Here is a 19,148-nt window from a genome sequence, read left to right on the forward strand (position 1 = left end):
CTAGGCCTCAATTTTTAGCGCTATGGGGCTAGCCTGAACGGGTCGGTAGTTGTCCATAGGAGGTTCCTGGTGAAATCATTAACCATCTTGAGAAGGATGGATAACAGTTGAGAAGGGATTTTTTCAGAACCATCATCCACAGGAAAGGAGAGCTGTGCAGGAGTGGAGTAGCATGGATACGCACGGTGGGCAGCCTGGCTCTCTGCCTGTGTGGGGCTATGAAAAAAGGCCAATGTGTCCTGAAGTCGTGCCCAAGAGAACAAAGGGGCAGAGCTGTGGGAACTCAAATCCCAGAAGACTCAGAACAGCTCTTTCCCCCAGCTGATGAAGCCTCTGGGTTTCTTCCTACTAATTACCACTGATTGCCTTAAACCTCCCATTTCAAGGAAAGGGTGTCTTCTATCTATGAGTTTATAGATTGGAGTTACCATGTCAGGAGTGTTTGGACCTCAGAAGGGCTGGCAATAACATGGGTTGGGTGGGTATGGTGACTAGACTCATCCGACCTAACGCTCCAAAGTGCTTAACATTCTTTTTTGGTTACTTAATCTATTTCACTGAATACAAGAATAAAATTTTTATGCTGAAATACTTGTGATACAATTTCTTTCCCATTCCCTGCTGTGTGAGCGAGGCCTGCGGACTACGGGAATCCAAAGGCTTAGACTGTTCTTTTCCATCACAGCTGGTGTATATTCAAAATGCAAACCTGCCTGGGTATTTCCAAGGAGAATATTCTTTTCATGAGGAAGCTGGAGTAATCTATTCTTCAGTAGAAATGACCTCTGTTTCCATGAACTTATAACTGAACAGTTTCATATGAGTTGATGTATCCTTTTGAGATCAGAAATATCTGTCAATAGATCTTTTCTGAAGATTAGGGCAATAAGCAACCTAGGTTTCTCTGATCTTCAAAGAGAGCTATAAATAAGGATTCCAAGGTCACCAGGAAGAAATTAGCACAAGCAGGAAAAAAAAAAAGCCAGATCCTTCATCTTATTGATTCTTACTACTTTCCAAAATTGAAGGGGAAAAAAAGCTTTAAAAAGTGACTTTTCTTTTTCAAAATAAATCTAAAAAGGCAGGTGTCTATCTAACTTAAACTGAGCACAAGGTAATGTTAATTGTTTTGCTGGGAAAAAAAGATTAAAAACAATGGCATAGATTTTATTTTAAATTGTATATAAGAGAATATGGACTGCCTAGATTAAATCATTTACATTTTAAATATCGGCAGCTGCCTAACTGCTTTACATACAACACAGTGGACCGATGACGTGCAGGCACTAGTGACTGTTTTAAATGCCCACCATTTACCATCTGTGTGGTCTCAACAAACTACAGAACCTCTGCCTGTCTGTTCATTTGAACACTGAGGATAATAACAGTATTGACGTCAGAGGATTGTTTAAAGATTAAATGAAAACCATGCCATCCGCTGGCACACGCACACGTACACACACACATACTCACACTAGAAATACTATTATTTCACTGATGACATGTAATCAAAGAGGCCACACTTCACTTCCATTTTAATGGAGAGAACATAAGATATAAGAATTTAGGGTTTAATCAAAGCTAACCACCTAGATCAAAATCAACCTTTCAAAACGCTTCAGATCTCCGCTTTTATCTGCTACAGTATGCTGCATTGGTACAAATTCTATTTGCTTTGAGCAGGATTCAAATAAATACATTGTATGTACCTGCAATTAGCAATAGACCCCAATAAAGAATCATTCATTTGACATCATAGTTTCCAGATTCACTGCTAATGGGCTGAGAGGGACTTGGAATGCGCTCCCATCTAACAAGAATACCAGTTTATATCCTTAATTAATCATGAGAAATATTTAAATGTGAAGACAAAGATATGCATTTAGAAACTTGCAGTTCAACAACAAAATCCTAAGAGTATTTATTTCTGACAAAATGTGTAGCTGCTTATTTTCCTTCATTTTTCTTGATGGAGGCAATGATTTAAAATGTCTACAAAAAAACATGTGATTACTACTTACAAGTTCATGCAGCAGATACAATGGTACAAGGACAAACACACGAGGATTTGCTATGTGGTGTGGAACCAGTATTATGCTTCGACTGTAGTTACAGTGCTAGGATGTTAGAGCACAGAACAGAATAAATAACCACAACAAATGTGCTGAGGAACGAGTATTCAAGTTGCCAGGATTGCAACCTTGTATTACTGCATTCCAATAAAACAATTTTCTTAGGAAGAGTTCTCATTTATTTAATTACCATCTTTAATATTTTCCTGTTATTTATTTGTATTATGTTTGTTTTTCTTTTGAAAAACTAATAATTCAGTGGTGGGGAGATGGTTTGTCTTTTGTTTGGAAGTGTGCCAAGAAGAAAACCCACACATCATCAATTTTCGTTCAAATAGAAGATGATGCTCAAAGTGGGACATTTAAATTCCCAGACTAACCTCAGTGTTGAGATCCTCAAATGAGAGCACAATTTACAATCCTTGAGACAGACCTTTTTATTCATGACATAAGTAAAAATTAAACCATATGGGATAATAAACGAGAAAGATATTTGGGATCATTTTTTTAAAGTAATTTGAGTATTTAAGGGCATATTGCCATAAGGTGAATAGAGTAGTCCTTTTCAGAACACGCTAACGGAAAAGAAGTCCACACACCTCTCCACTCCTCATTGTATATTCTTGAGAAGCATGAGACTCACTTGGAAAGGCATTAAGCAGCAACTCAGAGTGCTTTTAATGAAATTTTCTTAAACTTTAATGGTTGACAGAGTTCTTTCAGAGTCTGTGGAAATAATCTCCCTATGAGAAGTACATGAACACAAAACTTCAAACCGTCTCAGCAGGCATAAAAGATCACTTAAAGACCTTTTATGGATATAAGGACCCAGAAGAAGCAGCAGCTGCTTCTTAAAGGCATGATTTATGCTTTATAGACTACAAATCTGAACTGTCCAAGCATAATAAATACTCCACTCAATGGAATGGTTACTAATACAAACCTCTTTATAGCCAGAGTTTTAATGGATTTCAAAGGGCTTCTTCATACGACCCAGTTGATGTAGAGCCTAGAGAGCCAGGAAGGTAGGGTGGACAACATAAGGAGTGATTATCCTGCCCAGTGCCTGATAACATGCCTACTCTATAACACGTTTGTAACAACATTTGATAGTCTATTAGAATTATTTTAAGGAAAAATGTTCCCTTGTAAGACATATCGTTAGAACTACTCACAGGGCCCCTTTCTTTGAGCTGTCTAAGATAGACAGCTAAGAATGATCGGTGTTTTGTTTTGTTTTTGTTTTGTTTTGTTTTTGTTTTGTTTTGTTTTTTCGAGACAGGGTTTCTCTGTGTAGCCCTGGCTGTCCTGGAACTCACTTTGTAGACCAGGCTGGCCTCGAACTCAGAAATCTGCCTGCCTCTGCCTCCCAAGTGCTGGGATTAAAGGTGTGTGCCACCACGCCCCGGCTAGAGTGATGGTTTTTAAAGTTTCAGAAGTTGTGTGTTCTTTCATCCAAAATGCTTGAAACTTCACAATCTTATGTGTGGGGCAGTTGAGGTTATATGCTTGTTTTTTTTTTTTTTTTTTTTTTTTTTTTGCTTGTGAGTTTCAGTGCTCAGTGCTTTGGAGCAGTTTATGGATTGGCGATGCATAGCCTGTATTTGGTAGTGGTGTCCTTGAGACTATTTCAAGGAAGTTTTTTTGTTTTGTTTTTTGTTTTTGTTTCAATTTGCAGATCTCTATGACTCTAAATTTCTTTCTTTCTTTTTTTTTTTTTTTTTTTTTGTGGGTGGGGGGTTCGAGACAGAGTTTCTCTGTATAGCCCTGGCTGTCCTGGAACTCACTCTGTAGACCAGGCTGGCCTCAAATTCAGAAGTTTGCTTGCCTCTGCCTCCCACGTGTTGGGATTAAAGGTGTATGCCACCACTGCCCGTTTTTTTGTTTGTTTGTCTAAATTTCTTAATATACTTCAACCAAAACAACATGCTGTAACAGATTGGCTTCAGAAACAGATATGGGAATCCAGATGTTTTCAGCCAGCCAGGCACAAGGAAGATCTGCAAAGAGAGAAACTACACCACTTTCCTATTTGTTTTGGAGATGGTAACATGGATTCTTATGTTTTATTTGAAAAGAACTAAAAATAGTTAAAGCTTCCATTTTAATTTCTAAGTAGAAGTTCTCCAGAGTCCTCATTAAAATTTAAGAAGGCTAAAGGGGCTTAGAAAACAAAAGATTGATTATTTGACAGTCGAAGAGGCCACTCAGTAGATGAACAAGTGTTTGTGGAGGTGTGCAGGTGAAAGGGTCCTGGGGGGGGGCACCATGTGTCTCCTCTTGGGACAGAGTTCCTTGAATGGTACTGAAAGTGATGGGGTGGGAGACGAATGCAGTACAGTCTACGTTTTCATTGTGTTTGTGGCCTATCACAAATTCAATGAACAGAAAGAGCTCTGGGAAAAAAAAAAAAAAACAGCGATCAGAGTGTAGTGTCATAAAACAAGGAATCATATCTGCTGATTGCAGAATGAGGAACAACAAAATTGCTGTGTTCTCAAAAAAGAATGGAAAAAAAAAATCCCAGTTCAGGATTTTTGTTTATTGCCATCTTGTAAAAGATTTTTTTTTTTTTTTTTTTGGTTTTTCGAGACAGGGTTTCTCTGTGTAGCCCTGGCTGTCCTGGAACTCACTCTGTAGACCAGGCTGACCTCGAACTCAGAAATCCTCCTGCCCCTGCCTCCCGAGTGCTGGGATTAAAGGCGTGCACCACCACGCCCGGCTTGTAAAAGATTTCTTAAGCATTAACTTTTCTCTTCTGACATATAATTTCAGGGGTCATTAAAGGGTCAAATAAGCAAGAGATACAGGAAAAATCTAGTGTACCTCCCCAGGCATATACTAAAATGTAATGTAACTGATGGGTACTAAGCATTTTGCTTGAGTTTCCTGTTACTGTGAAAGTGCTTGACTTTGGGATGGGGGAAACAAAGTCCGTAGATCTACTTGATAACTCCTTTGGGATAATTTAACCTCTTTGAGTCTCATTAACTTAGCTAAAACATGGATATTCATCTCACAAGATTGTCGGGAAACAAAGATAGCCTGTGTTAACAGTGCAGCATAGGGCACTGCTGATCTTCAGCGAATAGTGGACAGTGCCTGTAAATGGCAAGGGTGGAAGTGCCCAGTGTGTCACTACAGACAGAATCGCTATGGGTACTTAAGGGAAAGGGAAAGAAGTGTCATACTTGTTAGGAGCTGAGAAGAGACTTAGGGCGGAGGGGGGGGGGGGGAGAAGGAGTCAGGGATATCCCTCTTTCCACGCCCCAGGTCCACTCTACCCCACCCGAGTGTCAAAAGGGTCCCCCGCGTCTTCCCTGCCAGATTAGAAGCACAGACCCTGTAGCCCGGCCGGATGTATCCCCAGATCCTTTGGCTGAGATTCTACATCAGGTTATCCACAGGGACCTACGACCCACTCACTCTTTCAGAGCCCAATTCAAGCGGAGCCGGCAAGGTCGGGGGGTCTTAGCACCGGACTTCTAAGTTCCTACCCCTCTTCCCTCCACGCATAGCTCATCAGCCTCGAGGATCTCCGGGAAGGGCACAACACCAAGGCCGGGGACTGCGGCGGAGCTCGGTCAGAGCACACCCCCGCCGTCCCGCTCCCCCCTCCCTACTCCCCACTCCAGCCCTCGAGCCCCTAGAACCCAGCGGCCGGCGTTCGCGTGCTCGCACATCGATTGGCACTGCCTCGCTCCTCCGGCTCCAGGCGCGGCGAAATCCGCTCGAGCTCGGCCGAGTCCAGGGAAGCGCGGGGCGGGAACCAGGACAGGCGGGCCAGGGGATTGCCGAGTGCACGGATGAGCGCCGGTGCCGGCTCGCGCTCAGTCTGGCGGGTGGCGGTGCCGGCTGGTTGTGCGGCGCGAGGCCCGAGCCCCGCAGTTGCCGGCCCTGTCGCCTGCCGCTGGCGCGCGCGCTGCGCGTCCCTGCTCCCGGGAAGGCCGGCCCGCTAGGGGCTCGCGCGACCGACGCAGGGCCGGCGGGAGGGAGCGCGCGCGGGCGGCCCCGCCCCTCCCCCTCCGCCGCCGCGGAGCGCGCAGGGAGCAGCCAGGGGCTCGGCGGCGGCGGCGGCGTCTGGCCCCAGCTCCTCCTCCTCCATCTCCTCGCTCCCTCCATCTGCCGTGGGTATGGCCCGTCGCTGGAGCACAAAAGAGTCTCCGCGGCGGGGGTCGGCGTGGCTCTTGCTTTTCCTCGCTGGGGTGTACGGTAAGTGTCCACCTCCCTGCGCCCCTCTGACCGAACAAAGCTGGGGCGACCCCGGGGGCCCCCCAGGCCTCCAGGACCGGCTGTGCTTGGGCGACCCGGGGAGACCCGGGTTGCCGACGGGACAAAGACCCACGCGGGATGGTGCGGGGAGGGTTGTCTGCCCGCGGGGATGCTGGGGTCCGCTGGCCTCCGCTGACCCTTCGGAGAGAAGGAGGCGGGCCGGTCCGAGCCAGGGGTCCCTGCGGAGCGACGGCGTGCGGGAGGACTCCCCAGCCCGGCGCGAGGGCCCCAGCGGCTCGCTCCTCTAGCGCTCGCTGCCGGGTGTACAGTCCTCGCGCACAAAGATGTGACCGTGAGACTACGAAGGGGAGGTCGCCTCCGGGACGGTCCTGTCCCAGATCCTTCCCGAGGCAGGAAGTTCTCTTCTCAGTGAAATTGCTGTCCGTGCCCATCTCTCTTGGTCCCCATTCCCTCCAAAAGCACCCCGATTGCTTCCTTCCCACCCCTCCACCTCTGCGCCTGGGGCTCTGTGGGTCTCGGGCGTGTAGGATCTCGTTCCCCAGTAGCTGCACTGGAGAGAAGGCCAGAAAATAGTTTCCAGCCCCACCTCAGTCTTTCTCTATTGGGACGTACAAGTCTGCCCTGACTCCCAGTTCACTTGTCATTTCATCTGTGCCCTCTGATGCTGTTGTGACTCTTGCCTCATTCCGGTCTGCGATCTGGTTAGGGACACTACTTTACGGATTGCAGGCTGATTGTGTGTCACGACCGTGCTTTGTATGAACTAGAACTAAAGGGAATTAAGAGGACTGACTGCTCACCACTTGAGACCTCAGCTTGGGCTCTGACTTCACCATTCTTAGTTCTCATGAGTTAATTCCTTGAATGGGTATTGCAGAGAACACAATTAACATTTCCATTTTGGAGTAATGGTTTGATTTCTCCAGAAAAAACAAACAGAAGCTACTGGGGGGGAGGGGACGGTGGCGGTATTTTTACTTATAAAAAGTCCACTTCATTTGCCACAAATACTGATTCAGTAGTATAATGGCGGTGGTTTCTGTAGCATATAATTCCCCAGCATATGGTAGCATCTCTTTTGAAAGTATTTATCTTTAATCCCAGCATTTGGGAGGCAGAGGCAGGCCTGGTCTACAGAGTGAGTTCTAGGACAGCCAGGGCTATACAGAGAAACCCTGTCTCGAAAGTATTTATCTGTGGAATTAAATATGATGGTAACTTACAAACCTCGAGAATTCTCATTATATGAAAAATATAATGAATGTAAATTGGCATTTCATGATAGCTAAGAAATAGTAATATTTTCAGTGTAGTTCACACGTGGTGTGTTATTTTGTTCTGAGCAGGAGGATGGGCTTATCCACATTTGATGTAGTAACTGTCAATGATGTGTTTGTGTGGGACCTGACTGTTCACTGTTAGTGCCATCCCTGCTTGGCTGATGACTTGTGGGTTTGGGTCTACACCAGAGATCAATAAGCTATTATGTTGGTTTTTTTTCCTAGCCTGGAGGTGAGTAAGTCCTGCTCTAGGTTTGGTATAATGGCCCAGGAGAAAGGAGAGTGAGAGGAATTTTTAATCTAGGGTGATTAGGAATGTCCAGTTGTGTATGCTCTGCACTGTAATCAGAATTGAGTTTATGTGATGTCTGATCAGACTAAATAAATAAGTTGAGTCTTCAGGAAAACTCATGCCATTGGTGTTTGAAATAAAGATCCTTTGCCTTCAGAGATAAAGAGGCTGTAAAGCAGTATTGGTCCTGGTGTATTCATTTATAATACACGGTGGACTTCTCGTAGATACTTTACAAAGGTGTTTGTCTTCAGTGAGGAATTGAAGTCAAAGGCCAAAACTCCTTTTTCCACCATTGTGGGATCATGGTTATAAAGCTGTCAGGTGATAATTCCAAAGGTTGATGTCTCCAACCACTTGAGTTTCAAATGATAAGGAAATAAGAGGCAGTGAGATGGGCAAAACATTGAACTGTACTGACAGAGCTAAAAGAAACTCTTCGTCCTGAAACCAGGGGCATTCTCTATACAGCTGTGCCCGAGAGTGCACGAGTGTGTGTTGGGTGGGGGTGGGAGGGGGTGTGCTCGAGTTCGTGCACACCCATGTGTTTCTGTTTCCTCACCCAGATTTGGGTTTATATTATTAGGAAAAGAAAAACAAACAACTGTAGCAATAGCTAAACTGTACTGGAATTGGTATATTAGAGTTTGTGTGGTCTGTGTTAAAGTTGTGATGGATAGTGGATATACCCAACAGAACCATTTGCGTGAACATAGAACATACATACATACATACATACGTACACTATGGAGATATCTCAGTACAATTCTTGAAGTCCTGAATTCCATCCCTAGTTCATGTAAAAATGGGCAGTATAACATGTTCCCCGGAAGGCAGAGACAGCCAGATTCCCTGGGACTCATTAGTTAGTATAATCTTCTTGGCAAGCTCCAGACCCTTGTCTGAGAAAGATGGACAGCACCTGAGGACGAACATGTATGGTTGCCCTCTGATCTCCATATATACATGTTCTTGCACACACACAAGTATGGCTTAAAAAATAAAGGACTATTGAGATAGCTCAGTAGGTAAAGGTATTTTCTATAGAGCCTGGTGACTTGAGTTCAATTTCTGGAACCCACATAAGGTAGACGAGATAATAAACTTCACAAAGCTGTCCTCTGACCCCGACAAACATACCCTGTTTCACACACAGGTCCTACACATACACAAATTAATGTAAATAATGGAATCAATAAATAAAATTAGGAAGTTCCACTAAAACAAGTGAATATTCTGAATAATTTGACATAGACCTGATAAGGAAAGGTTCTGAGCCAGTATTTCGGGAATTCCAGCAGTTTTGTTTATTTCTTTGCTTGGTAGGTTGTTTGTTGTTGTTGTTGTTTATTTGTTTGTTTTGTTTGTTTGTTTTGTTTTTTCCAGTTACTCTTGGCTATTGACCAAAATATGAACCTTGAAAACCTTTTATATAGATTTAAAACGTCTTATTTGGTGTTTACATTCTTTACATAACCTTTTATTTGTTGGTGAACTGTGATATGTGACTATTATAGCTGCAGGTTATCTTTCTAGATGCCAAAGTCTTGCTTGAACTTTAAATTGTGTAAAAGTATACAATTAATTTAGATTATACATCAGCCTACAGTTAATGCTTTCTGAGGTTGTCCTAGGGCCAGTATTACCTTTCAGTCTTTCTTTTTGTCTGAATAGCTTTGAATATGCAGGAGAACAGGAGAAAGTGAAGGTTGAATTGACACTGGCTTTCTTTGGAAGCTTGAAGGAGTGTGGTATCCCAGAGCTTAGCAGGCTGTTACCTTGCTTTCTGGATGTATCTGGAGAAAGAAACAAAGTTCATGAGGTGGTGTCCTTATGTTTGGGACACACTCAGGCGTGCTGCCTGTCATCCACTCTCCCCCTTCCCTGCTTTCCTGACCCTCATTTGCTCATCTTGACTCTAGCTTTTGGGCCACTGTTTCATTTGTTGAACACTGCCCTAGAGGAAGCCTTAGAGAATGATTTAGAGCATTTGTTTTGCTTGTTTATGATCTTATAATTGCCTTGGAGAATTTCAGGTTACTTCCTGCTAAAGCATTCAGTGTCAGTAAAAACTCATCCTGATGTATGTATGCTCTCTGACCTGTGATAGATAACATTCCTGTTTGAACTATCATCTGATTATGGCAAGAGGCTTTATTGTGCACCTGCTGTTATGGATGTTGTGGCTGGGTATAATATTCTCCTTACTCTTTACTTTATATCTAATGGATAAATCTTTTCCCCATGAATTATATGGAACACTCAGCAGTATTAAAAATTTTTTTTCAGTGTAAGGATAAACTGGAAGTTCCAATTTTAGAAAAGTGGTAGAAATAACTGGAACAGAGGGAAAATTTTTTAAGCAGATACCAATTACTTCTGAGAAAGTCAAGCTTGATTACATAAAATATATTGAATAAAACTGAATTAATTGCTTAATATAAACCCTTCTTTGAGTTCAGAATCTAAATTATATCTATATTGTAGGGAGATTGAAGACAGGCAGCAGATTCCTCCCAATCCCCAGGGCTTGGGTTCAGTGACAACATTTTGAAGGGTAGCTGTCTACATTCCAGGAGCTTGGAAGAGGTTTGAATGATGTGTCATAAACGATTTAGACGCTTCCTAGAAAGTCTGGTCTCCACTGAAGAGAACCAAAGAGAAACGTGAGCCGCAGGTAGAAGGAACTGTTAAAATGTAGATGTTAAAGCCAGGGGCTGTGGCCCAAGCTGGCCTCCAACTCACAGCAATCCTCCTGCTCCAGACTCCTCAGTCCCAAGAGTACATGTTTAAGTGCCAGGCCTGGGTCAAGATGTTTTTCTGCAGAATAGAAAGTTTAAAGCTTATGAAAAAGTAAAGGGAATTTCTCTTTCTGATCTTAGGTATTTTGTTTTACATAATTGGTGTCTTTTCTTAAAAAATATATTATTAGCAATATTCACCAGAGAGTGAATTTTAAACAGGAGATGGATACAGAAATAGAAAATAGAAAATGCTTGGACTTTGAAATTGCAAAATGAGCATTAATCTGTTCTTGCTGCAAATCTTTATGAGCACTCGGGGGTTGCATTGACCTATCTAACTGCTAAGGTTCTATCTAGATCCTCCTCCTCACTGCACTCCTACATATTCCCTCCTTTTTTTTGAGATAAGGTGATAGGTGTATACTTTTATTACCATTCCATACATGCATGCATGCATATATACATACATGCACACACACACACACATACATATATAAATTCAATAATGAATTAGCTTAGTGAGGTCTCACCATCTAATCATTAAAAGAGAGAGAAAGAAAGGACATTTGCTATATTAAGTGTCCAGCACTTACTGTTATGGGGTGCTGTTCTTGAACATTATTCATTGACAGTTTCAGTCAGTCCCACCTAGCAATCATATTCAACATTGTTTTTTAATCAGAGAGGAAATTGAAGTTCTGAGAATTGCCTTGAGATCGTATCACTAGAAAGTCGGAGGAATGATTGCCTAATCCTCTTCCCTCCTTCCTGCATCTGTAGGATACTTTCCCTGTCACTGTTAGGTTCTGCCTCGTGGGCAGTCTCTGCCCTGTGGGCAGTCTCTGCCCTTGTGGTTCTCAGACTCTAGTCAACAAATTGTTGCAAGTTCTCCAGCAGAAACTAACAAGCATGGAGATAATAAATAATGAAGTGATTAGGGATAGATGTCTTTCACAGGGCACATTTATAAGGCCCAAATGATAGGTGACCATGAGAGTTATAGTCAGAGCGCTTTGTATGTGGGAACAATATATTGAAAGGCCTAGGATGAGGGTGAGCTGGACCCTGCAGCTGTGTGGACACACTTGCTGCAGAGCATTAGGGGAGGAGTACCACGGTGAGTACACGTTTGAAGACCGTGGTAAATTTGAGGTTTATTTTAAAAGTTAACTATTGGAGAGGTTGAAATGGCATGATAGAGTTTTTATTTTGACTCAGTCGCTTTTTCTATACAGTGTGGGACATCTGAAGTAGTCAGGGTAGTCAGGAAATTAGCTGTCAGCCAGCTTGAGAGGCACAAGTGGTTGGAACAAGCTGGTGGTAGGGGAGGTGGATGGGTATCGTCCTGTTGATAAACAGGGGGTTTCTTTTTCTGTCTGGGAGAGGAAAGAGGAGAGGGAGCATCATTGTGCACTTGGGCACAGAAGTTTGGATGGGATGATGTAATCACATCTGATTGTTACTGTGTATTTTCTTGAAGTCATGTAACCTGAATCATGAGATAAGACTGAAGAGGAGAAGGATACGAAGGGTGATTTCTGTTCCTTCCATTCAGCCTAACAGTTTGGACTCTTGGGGAATTCCTGTCACTCCTTCTAGAAAAGACAATAGTAAGGACATTCAGTGTGTGCAAGTCGCTGTCCATGCTATATACCAGGCAGGACTCTGTGATGAAAAGCTTGTACAACAGATGACAAGAACGGCAAAGGAGATGGACTGCAGGAGAAGCTTAAGGCTCTCATGGAGCACTCTGCTCCCAGGCTCATCTTTTCCCCACTAAGCATGGAGCATAGCTTTATGCAGTCTTGGGAGTAGAACAGGCAAGAATCCAAGAGTTAGTGTGGAAGTGAGATGTCATGTACCCTTTTACCCAAATTCAATGCTTTGAAGTAAGTGATCAATAAAATGGCTTTATGTCATTGGAAAAGACAAAGTATTAGTAGACTGGTGAATTTCAGAAGAAATTTGGAAGAATAAACGACCTTTTTACTGGATCTTATATAACTTATTTATAGATGATACAGTTTTGGCAGGTTCCAGAACATCGACGTGGATGACTCTGACAGAATAATTCTCTATTTTCTTCCCAAATGTTTTATAACTCAGTGTCCTGCCTGGAAGTAGTATGATGAAGTAAAGTTGTTTTAAACTGTTGCTCTCACTAGTGAAGGAGTCCGACTTGACACTTCCTTCAATTCACCTAAACTCTTCAGTTCTTAGGGAATAAAAATGGTGTTCCACTTCCGTCGTAGGCTTAAGTGAGCACATGGATGTTCAGCAGTTAGGACTTACCCCTTTCAGATAGGGGGAAAATGCAAAGTGAATGCATATACCTGATGCATTCTGAAGTATGACTCAGATATTCAAGATTTTTGTTGCTTTTTTTCTCATGACACTAAAACCTTTCTCACGGATAGAGTACAAAACAGCTTTATTTTTAAAATGCCATGATTAATTGTAAGGTCAGTGTAAAGTGGCCTCCTCAGGGAAGACAGACTCAGACTACAGTAATTTTTGTCTAGTTCTTTTCACTCCATGCTTTCTATGTGTAGAGGCCTGTTGCTTTATTATTAATGTTAATAATATTTTCACATTGTTGTAACAGCTGCTAACTAGTCCAGAAGTGATTCAGTCATGCCACATGTACAAATCTGGGTGACCTTTCTTAAATAAATGCAGGTTTGTGTTTTTTTTTTTATTTAACATTCTTGCATAAAATCTAGCAGTAGAGCTTGAGAGTTGGTTTAGCTAGTAAAGGCCTTGCCACCAAAACTAACACCTGAGTTTACTTTCTAAGACCCACATGATAGAAGAATAGAATTAATTCCCACAAGTTGTCCTCTGACGTGTACACATATGCCGGGGTGGTACACACATGCACACGTGCACATGTCCATGCCTACACATATAAATACATCAAGCAGAGAAACCCTGGCCACGCTCTCATCCCTGCCCTTCTTCTGCAGTGTTCCTGCCATCCCTTGTGCTTCCTTTGTCTCCTGGCCTGTACACACACTGGTTCTTCTGCCTGCTGCATCTTTCCTCATCCACAGTCTGCACTAGGCTGCTACTTACCTGTCCTTCAACTTTCATTTAGGGGCTGTTACCTAGAGAGAGTGTTTGTGTCTCAAATATATAAGCCTAATATAGAACTTAAAAATGTACACACAAACACACACTCATGCACACACATGTGCACATGCACACACACACTCCAGTGATCATGCTAAAAGAGAAGACAAGAAAATTAATGTAAATATATTTAACCCAGTATGCCTAAAATGGTTGTATGTAAAATCAATAGCAAATAATTATTGATATATTCTGGATTATGTTTTCATGAAAAAAATCTTCAAGGACAGTGTAAATTTCATATTGAGGACTGATTTCAGTTCAACTAACCATGCTTGAACTGCTCACTAGACTTAGAAAAAGTCAGTGTCTAATAGCATTGAATAAAATGTCTCATAGTCCAGCAGCTTTAGTTTAGGTATATACTCAGCACAATGTGCAATGTGTGCCCAAAGGCACGCACAAGGGTGGGTAGCATCCTTCCTGGTTTCAGTTCCAGCCTGCACACTTCCCATACTGACAGCGCCAGTGAGAAGGTGAGTAATGTCAGCTAGAATAGAGTGTGGCACACAGTACAGCAGCGGCTCTCAGCTTCAGGAATTGTCAGTTTTGGAAGCCAAAGAATACTTTTAAATTGGGGCTACATATTTGCATAGGCCTGTAATAGAAATTAAAGGGTTAATATTAATCGACTGAAAATGGTAGTAAGAAACATGTCACCTTTTATTACCATGCATTCATTGATAATTAAGATATGTTAAATGACATATTTTCTACAACAACAAATCCAACAAGAAGACTGAAATTATTTTACATTTGTGTACATTATTGTAGAGTTCTGGTTGTGTGTGGAACATACTTGATATAATAGCAGACAATGCTTGTTGAATAAATGAATTCATTTGTCTGTTACTAAGGCAAATTACATTCATGGTATTTCTAATGTTGAAGTATTTTCACATTCGTAGAGTGCTGTAGCAGGTTGGTAATGATAGCATTTTATACTGGAATAATCTACTGCTAACTTTGCATTTGTGAGACAGTCTGTAGCCACCAAGGTTTTGCTTTCTTTTTCCCTTCATCCCTCCTCACTCTTGTTACCTGCCCTGCCCCTACCCCTGCCTGATTTTCATATCTGCTCATCCGTTCTTTCCATTGCTGGTTTTAGTAGATGGAGCAGGGTGCAAGTTTTCAGTGTTCGAGTTGGGGTCTTTTAAGATTGGAAAAGTGAGGTGTGTTTCTGCTTGGTCCTGTGATAAGAGTGGAAATGAATGGTTTTGTCTTTATAAGAACGGCTGAAGAGAATGCTGCTGTCCCTGCTGTGCTTAAACTTTATTTCACTGAACAAGAAAATAGAGCTGAGCCTGTAAGAAGTGGTAGATTTCTGTTTGGACTAGAAGAAATGGAAAGGCCTGAGGAGAACTGAAGCTCCCATCTGAAAGGTGGGAGCCACGGGGGCTGCCAGCATAGGACATGTGAATTGGACTCAAGCAGGGGTTGAGAGTCCCGTGAATCACCATAAGGCACAGTGTGCCTGTTTATATACCACCGAATAACAGTTGGAAGCACAAAACAGCCTGTTCTCTTAGTGCTACTATTGGACTTTGTCTGAGTACTAGCTAAAAGAGTTGTGGACCACATGAAAAACATAATTAAGTTAACTTTAAGCCCACATTACTTTCCTACCACTTTATTGACATACACTGTACATATTTATGGGGTGTAGCATCATAATATATATACATATATATGTATATATTCTGTGTAATGATCAAATTAGACTACCACTTTGTCTCTCCTTTTTGTGCTAGGAAACTTTAAACCCTTTTGACTTGTTGTAAAATATGTAATAAATTGTGAACTGTAGTTGGCATGTGTGCTTATGTGTGGATATGGAAGAGATTTGAAATTAGAACACAGGATGTGCCCCTGGTTTTGCCTCATTATTTTATTTTTAATCTCTAATCTTGACAACTGTGGTGGTACAGACCTGTAATCCTAGCACATAATTGGTGGAGGCAGGAAGATCCAAGAGTTCAGGGCCAGCCTGACACCTGCCAAAAACCAAACACACAAAGAAATGTCTGCTCTCAGGAGGGAGTTAGCTCCGACACACAGACTTTACATTTCTAAATATTTATTAGTGCTCTTAGGAGTGTGTGCACATGACACCTTTAGAGGGATAACTCCTTGCCTTTTTGTTTGTTTTTTTCCCAATTTCTTCCTGTGTCACAGTTGGCTGATTTATAGTTTCCGAGAATATAGTATTTCATCTATATTTTACTTTAAACTAAAAATGATTTTCTCTTAAATCATTTCTACATTTGTGGTTGTCACTCCTGTCATTCTTAATTCCCATCTGGCTCTGCTTGGCCCCAGTTTTCCTGAACAACCTCACCACACATGAGTCTGCACTGTGGTTGCTCTTTCCAGCCCTTGCTTGCTTTTATGGTATACTGACTTCCATGTGGTCTAACTTTTGAGATGACTACCTTTTAATCTTACCCTTAAAACTATGGGACAAATTGGCCTTGTTTTCTCTGCTGTAAGGTTTTGTGAATGTTAGCATAACTGCAGATTTGGGCACATGGTACTGAATTCTGGACACAGAACTGGTGCATCACTTTGGACTTCCCCTGCTATTCTGCGATGGCTGTGCCTGCTGCCTACAGTGCTGACCTTGATGACCACTGATGTGGTCATCACCAGCTGTGGACATGGAGACTGTCAAGTTCCTTTAGTTAGCGTAGCAGAGAGTCCTCCCATCATCACCTTTGTCACTAGTCAGTGTTCTGTTCCTTTTTATTGGTAGGCAGTATGCCATTGTGTGGATGAACCTCACTTCATCTGTTGTAATGGTAAACATCCATTGATAGGTTTTGTTTGGATGTGAACTTTAATTTCTCTAGAGCGAATATTTAAGGGTGGGGTTCCTGGCTCCTGTGTTCTAAGTTTCATACATGTATTCAAATATAGGAGGAAACACCAGGCTGTCTTCCAGTGTTTAACAATTTGCATGCTGACCAGTATATGTGACAGCTGTATAGCTTGGTGAAGTTTTGGTCATCTCCATAGCTGTTTTTAATCTAAAGTTTATGTAGCTGTAGCTCCTGATTTTATTATACATTTTTAAGTGGTTAATAGTCTTGAACATCTTTTCTCTTTTTTTCTAATTTTTTTATTAGATGTTTTCTTCATTTACATTTCAAATGCTATCTCCAAAGCTCCCTATACCCTCCCCCCACCCTGCTCTCCAACCCACCCACTTCCTGGCCCTGGCATTCCCCTGTACTGGGGCATATAATCTTTGCAAGACCAAGGGCCTCTCTTCCCATTGATGGTCGACTAGGCCATCCTCTGCTATATATGCAACTAGAGACACAGTTCTGGGGGTTACTGGTTAGTTCATATGTTTGTTCCTCCTATAGGGTTGCGACCCCATTAGCTCCTTGGGTACTTTCTCTAGCTCCTCCATTGGGGGCCCTGTGTTCCATCCAATAGGTGACTGTGAGCATCCACTTCTGTATTTGCCAGGCACTGGCATAGCCTCACAGGAGACACTATATCAGGGTCCTGTCAGTAAAAGCTTGCTGGCGTATGCAATATTGTCTGGGTTTGGTAGTTGTTTATGGGATGGATCCCCGGGTGGAGCAGTCTCTAGATAGTCCTTCCTTCTGCCTCAGCTCCAAACTTTATCTCTGTAACTCTTTCCATGGGTATTTTGTTCCCCATTCTAAGGAGGAATGAAGTATCCACACTTTGGTTGACCTTCTGGAGTTTTATGTGTTTTGCAAGTTGTATCTTGGGTGTTCTAAGTTTCTGGGCTAATATCCACTTATCATTGAGTGCATATCTAATGACTTCTTTTGTGATTGGGTTACCTCACTAAGGATAATATCCTCCAGATACATCCATTTGTCCAAGAACTTCATAAACCCATTGTTTTTTAATAGCTGAATAGTACTCCATTGTGTAAATGTACCACATTTTCTGTATCCATTCTTCTGTTGAGGGACATCTGGGTTCTTTCCAGCTTCTGACTATTATAAATAAGGCTGCTATGAACATAGTGGAGCATGTGTCCTTATTACCAGTTGGAACTTCTTCTGGGTATATGCCCAGGAGAGGTATTGCTGGATCTTGCTGTAGTACTATGTCCAATTTTCTGAGCCAGATGGATTTCCAGAGTGGTTGTACAAGCTTGCAATCCCACCAACAATGGAGGAGTGTTCCTCTTTCTCCACATCCTCGCCAGCATCTGCTGTCACCTGAATTTTTGATCTTAGCCATTCTGACTGGTGTGAGGTGGAGTCTCAGGGTTGTTTTGATTTGCATTTCCCTGATGATTGAGAATGTTGAACATTTTTTTCAGGTGCTTCTCAGCCATTTGGTATTCCTTAGTTGAGAATTCTTTGTTTAGTTCTGTACCCCATTTTTTGATAGGGTTATTTGATTTTCTGGAGTCCACCTTCTTGAGTTCTTTGTATATATTGGATATTAGTCCCCTATCTGATTTAGGATAGGTAAAGATCCTTTCCCAATCTGTTGGTGGTCTTTTTGTCTTATTGACAGTATCTTTTGCCTTACAGAAGCTTTGCAATTTTATGAGGTCCCATTTGTTGATTCTCGATCTTACAGCACAAGCCATTGCTGTTCTGTTCAGGAATTTTTCCCCTGTGCCCATATCTTCAAGGCTTTTCCCCACTTTCTCCTCTATAAGTTTCAGAGTCTCTGATTTTATGTGGAGTTCCTTGATCCACTTAGGCTTGAGCTTTGTACAAGGACATAGGAATGGATCAATTCGCATTCTTCTACATGATAACTGCCAGTTGTGCCAGCACCATTTGTTGGAAATGCTGTCTTTTTTCCGTTGGATGGTTTTAGCTCCTTTGTCAAAGATCAAGTGGCCATAGGTGTGTGGGTTGAACATCTTTTCACATGGGTTTTTTTTTTTTGGAGTGCTTTGGGTTTTTGTTTTTCTATCTTGGATGAAGTGGTAAAGTTCATTATTCATTTGCATCATTTTTCATTTACTGTTGTTGTTTAGGTCTTATATGTATTTCCCTCTTGTGTGTGCAGTTTATCTTCGAGAAAGTGCCATTGACAGAGCAGACCCTTTACATCTGATGAAGTTGATCCATCCTATCAGTATTTTACAGCTTAGGTTACAATGCTTTTACTCAACTACAGATCAGGAAGGGTCTTTCTCTTTTTCTAAAACCTAATTGTTGTACATGTAACCTAAGATCCATTTTGATTTATCATTTTATAAGAATTAAGTTTGTAAAGAGTTTGGTTTTCACAAATGGTTTCAACACTATTTGTTGGAAATACCCCTGCCCCTTTTGCGTTGCTCCTCTGTGGAGGGTTAAGTGAGCACATCCCTGGGCCAGTTACAGAGTCTGTTTGCTCTCATGCCTGCACACTTCATCTTTCGCACTGACCTGATTGCCGT

The 19,148-nt window shown here is 42.1% G+C and overlaps 2 protein-coding genes across 3 annotated transcripts in view; one reads left to right on the top strand and one right to left on the bottom strand.

Annotated features, from left to right (window-relative positions):
• Nucleotides 1-2,892: 2,892 nt before the first annotated feature.
• On the bottom strand, nucleotides 2,893-6,194 carry LOC115029413 (uncharacterized). Its single transcript, XM_085831551.1, has 2 exons — nucleotides 5,754-6,194; nucleotides 2,893-3,081 (listed from the first exon to the last, which is right to left on the bottom strand). Exons 1-2 carry the CDS (start codon nucleotides 6,192-6,194, stop codon nucleotides 3,034-3,036), a joined length of 489 nt encoding a protein of 162 aa, XP_085687677.1. The 3' UTR covers nucleotides 2,893-3,033.
• Nucleotides 6,065-19,148, top strand: part of Lrp12 (LDL receptor related protein 12) — an 85,081-nt gene continuing 71,997 nt past the window's right edge. The window contains exon 1 of one of the 2 annotated variants that reach the window (XM_029469889.2): nucleotides 6,065-6,284. In XM_029469889.2, the coding sequence (XP_029325749.1) occupies nucleotides 6,206-6,284 (79 nt within the window). In that variant the 5' untranslated portion in view covers nucleotides 6,065-6,205. The remainder of the gene's footprint in view (nucleotides 6,285-19,148) is intronic. The other variant, XM_021183312.3, reaches the window with a different exon arrangement.

The sequence above is a fragment of the Mus caroli genome, unplaced genomic scaffold, assembly GCF_978045245.1.
Source record: "Mus caroli unplaced genomic scaffold, Mus_caroli_1 scaffold_16, whole genome shotgun sequence".
In the NCBI taxonomy this organism is placed as follows: domain Eukaryota; kingdom Metazoa; phylum Chordata; class Mammalia; order Rodentia; family Muridae; genus Mus; species Mus caroli.

What these genes read in the sequence shown, in the direction of transcription:
- LOC115029413 (XM_085831551.1), bottom strand. Translation starts at nt 6,194, where the DNA reads ATGGAGGGAGCGAGGAGATGGAGGAGGAGGAGCTGGGGCCAGACGCCG. An exon ending in GCGAGGCAGTGCCAATCGAT is followed by an intron (nt 3,082 to 5,753) that starts GTGCGAGCACGC and finishes CTGGCTCTCTAG; the next exon opens with GCTCTACATCAACTGGGTCG.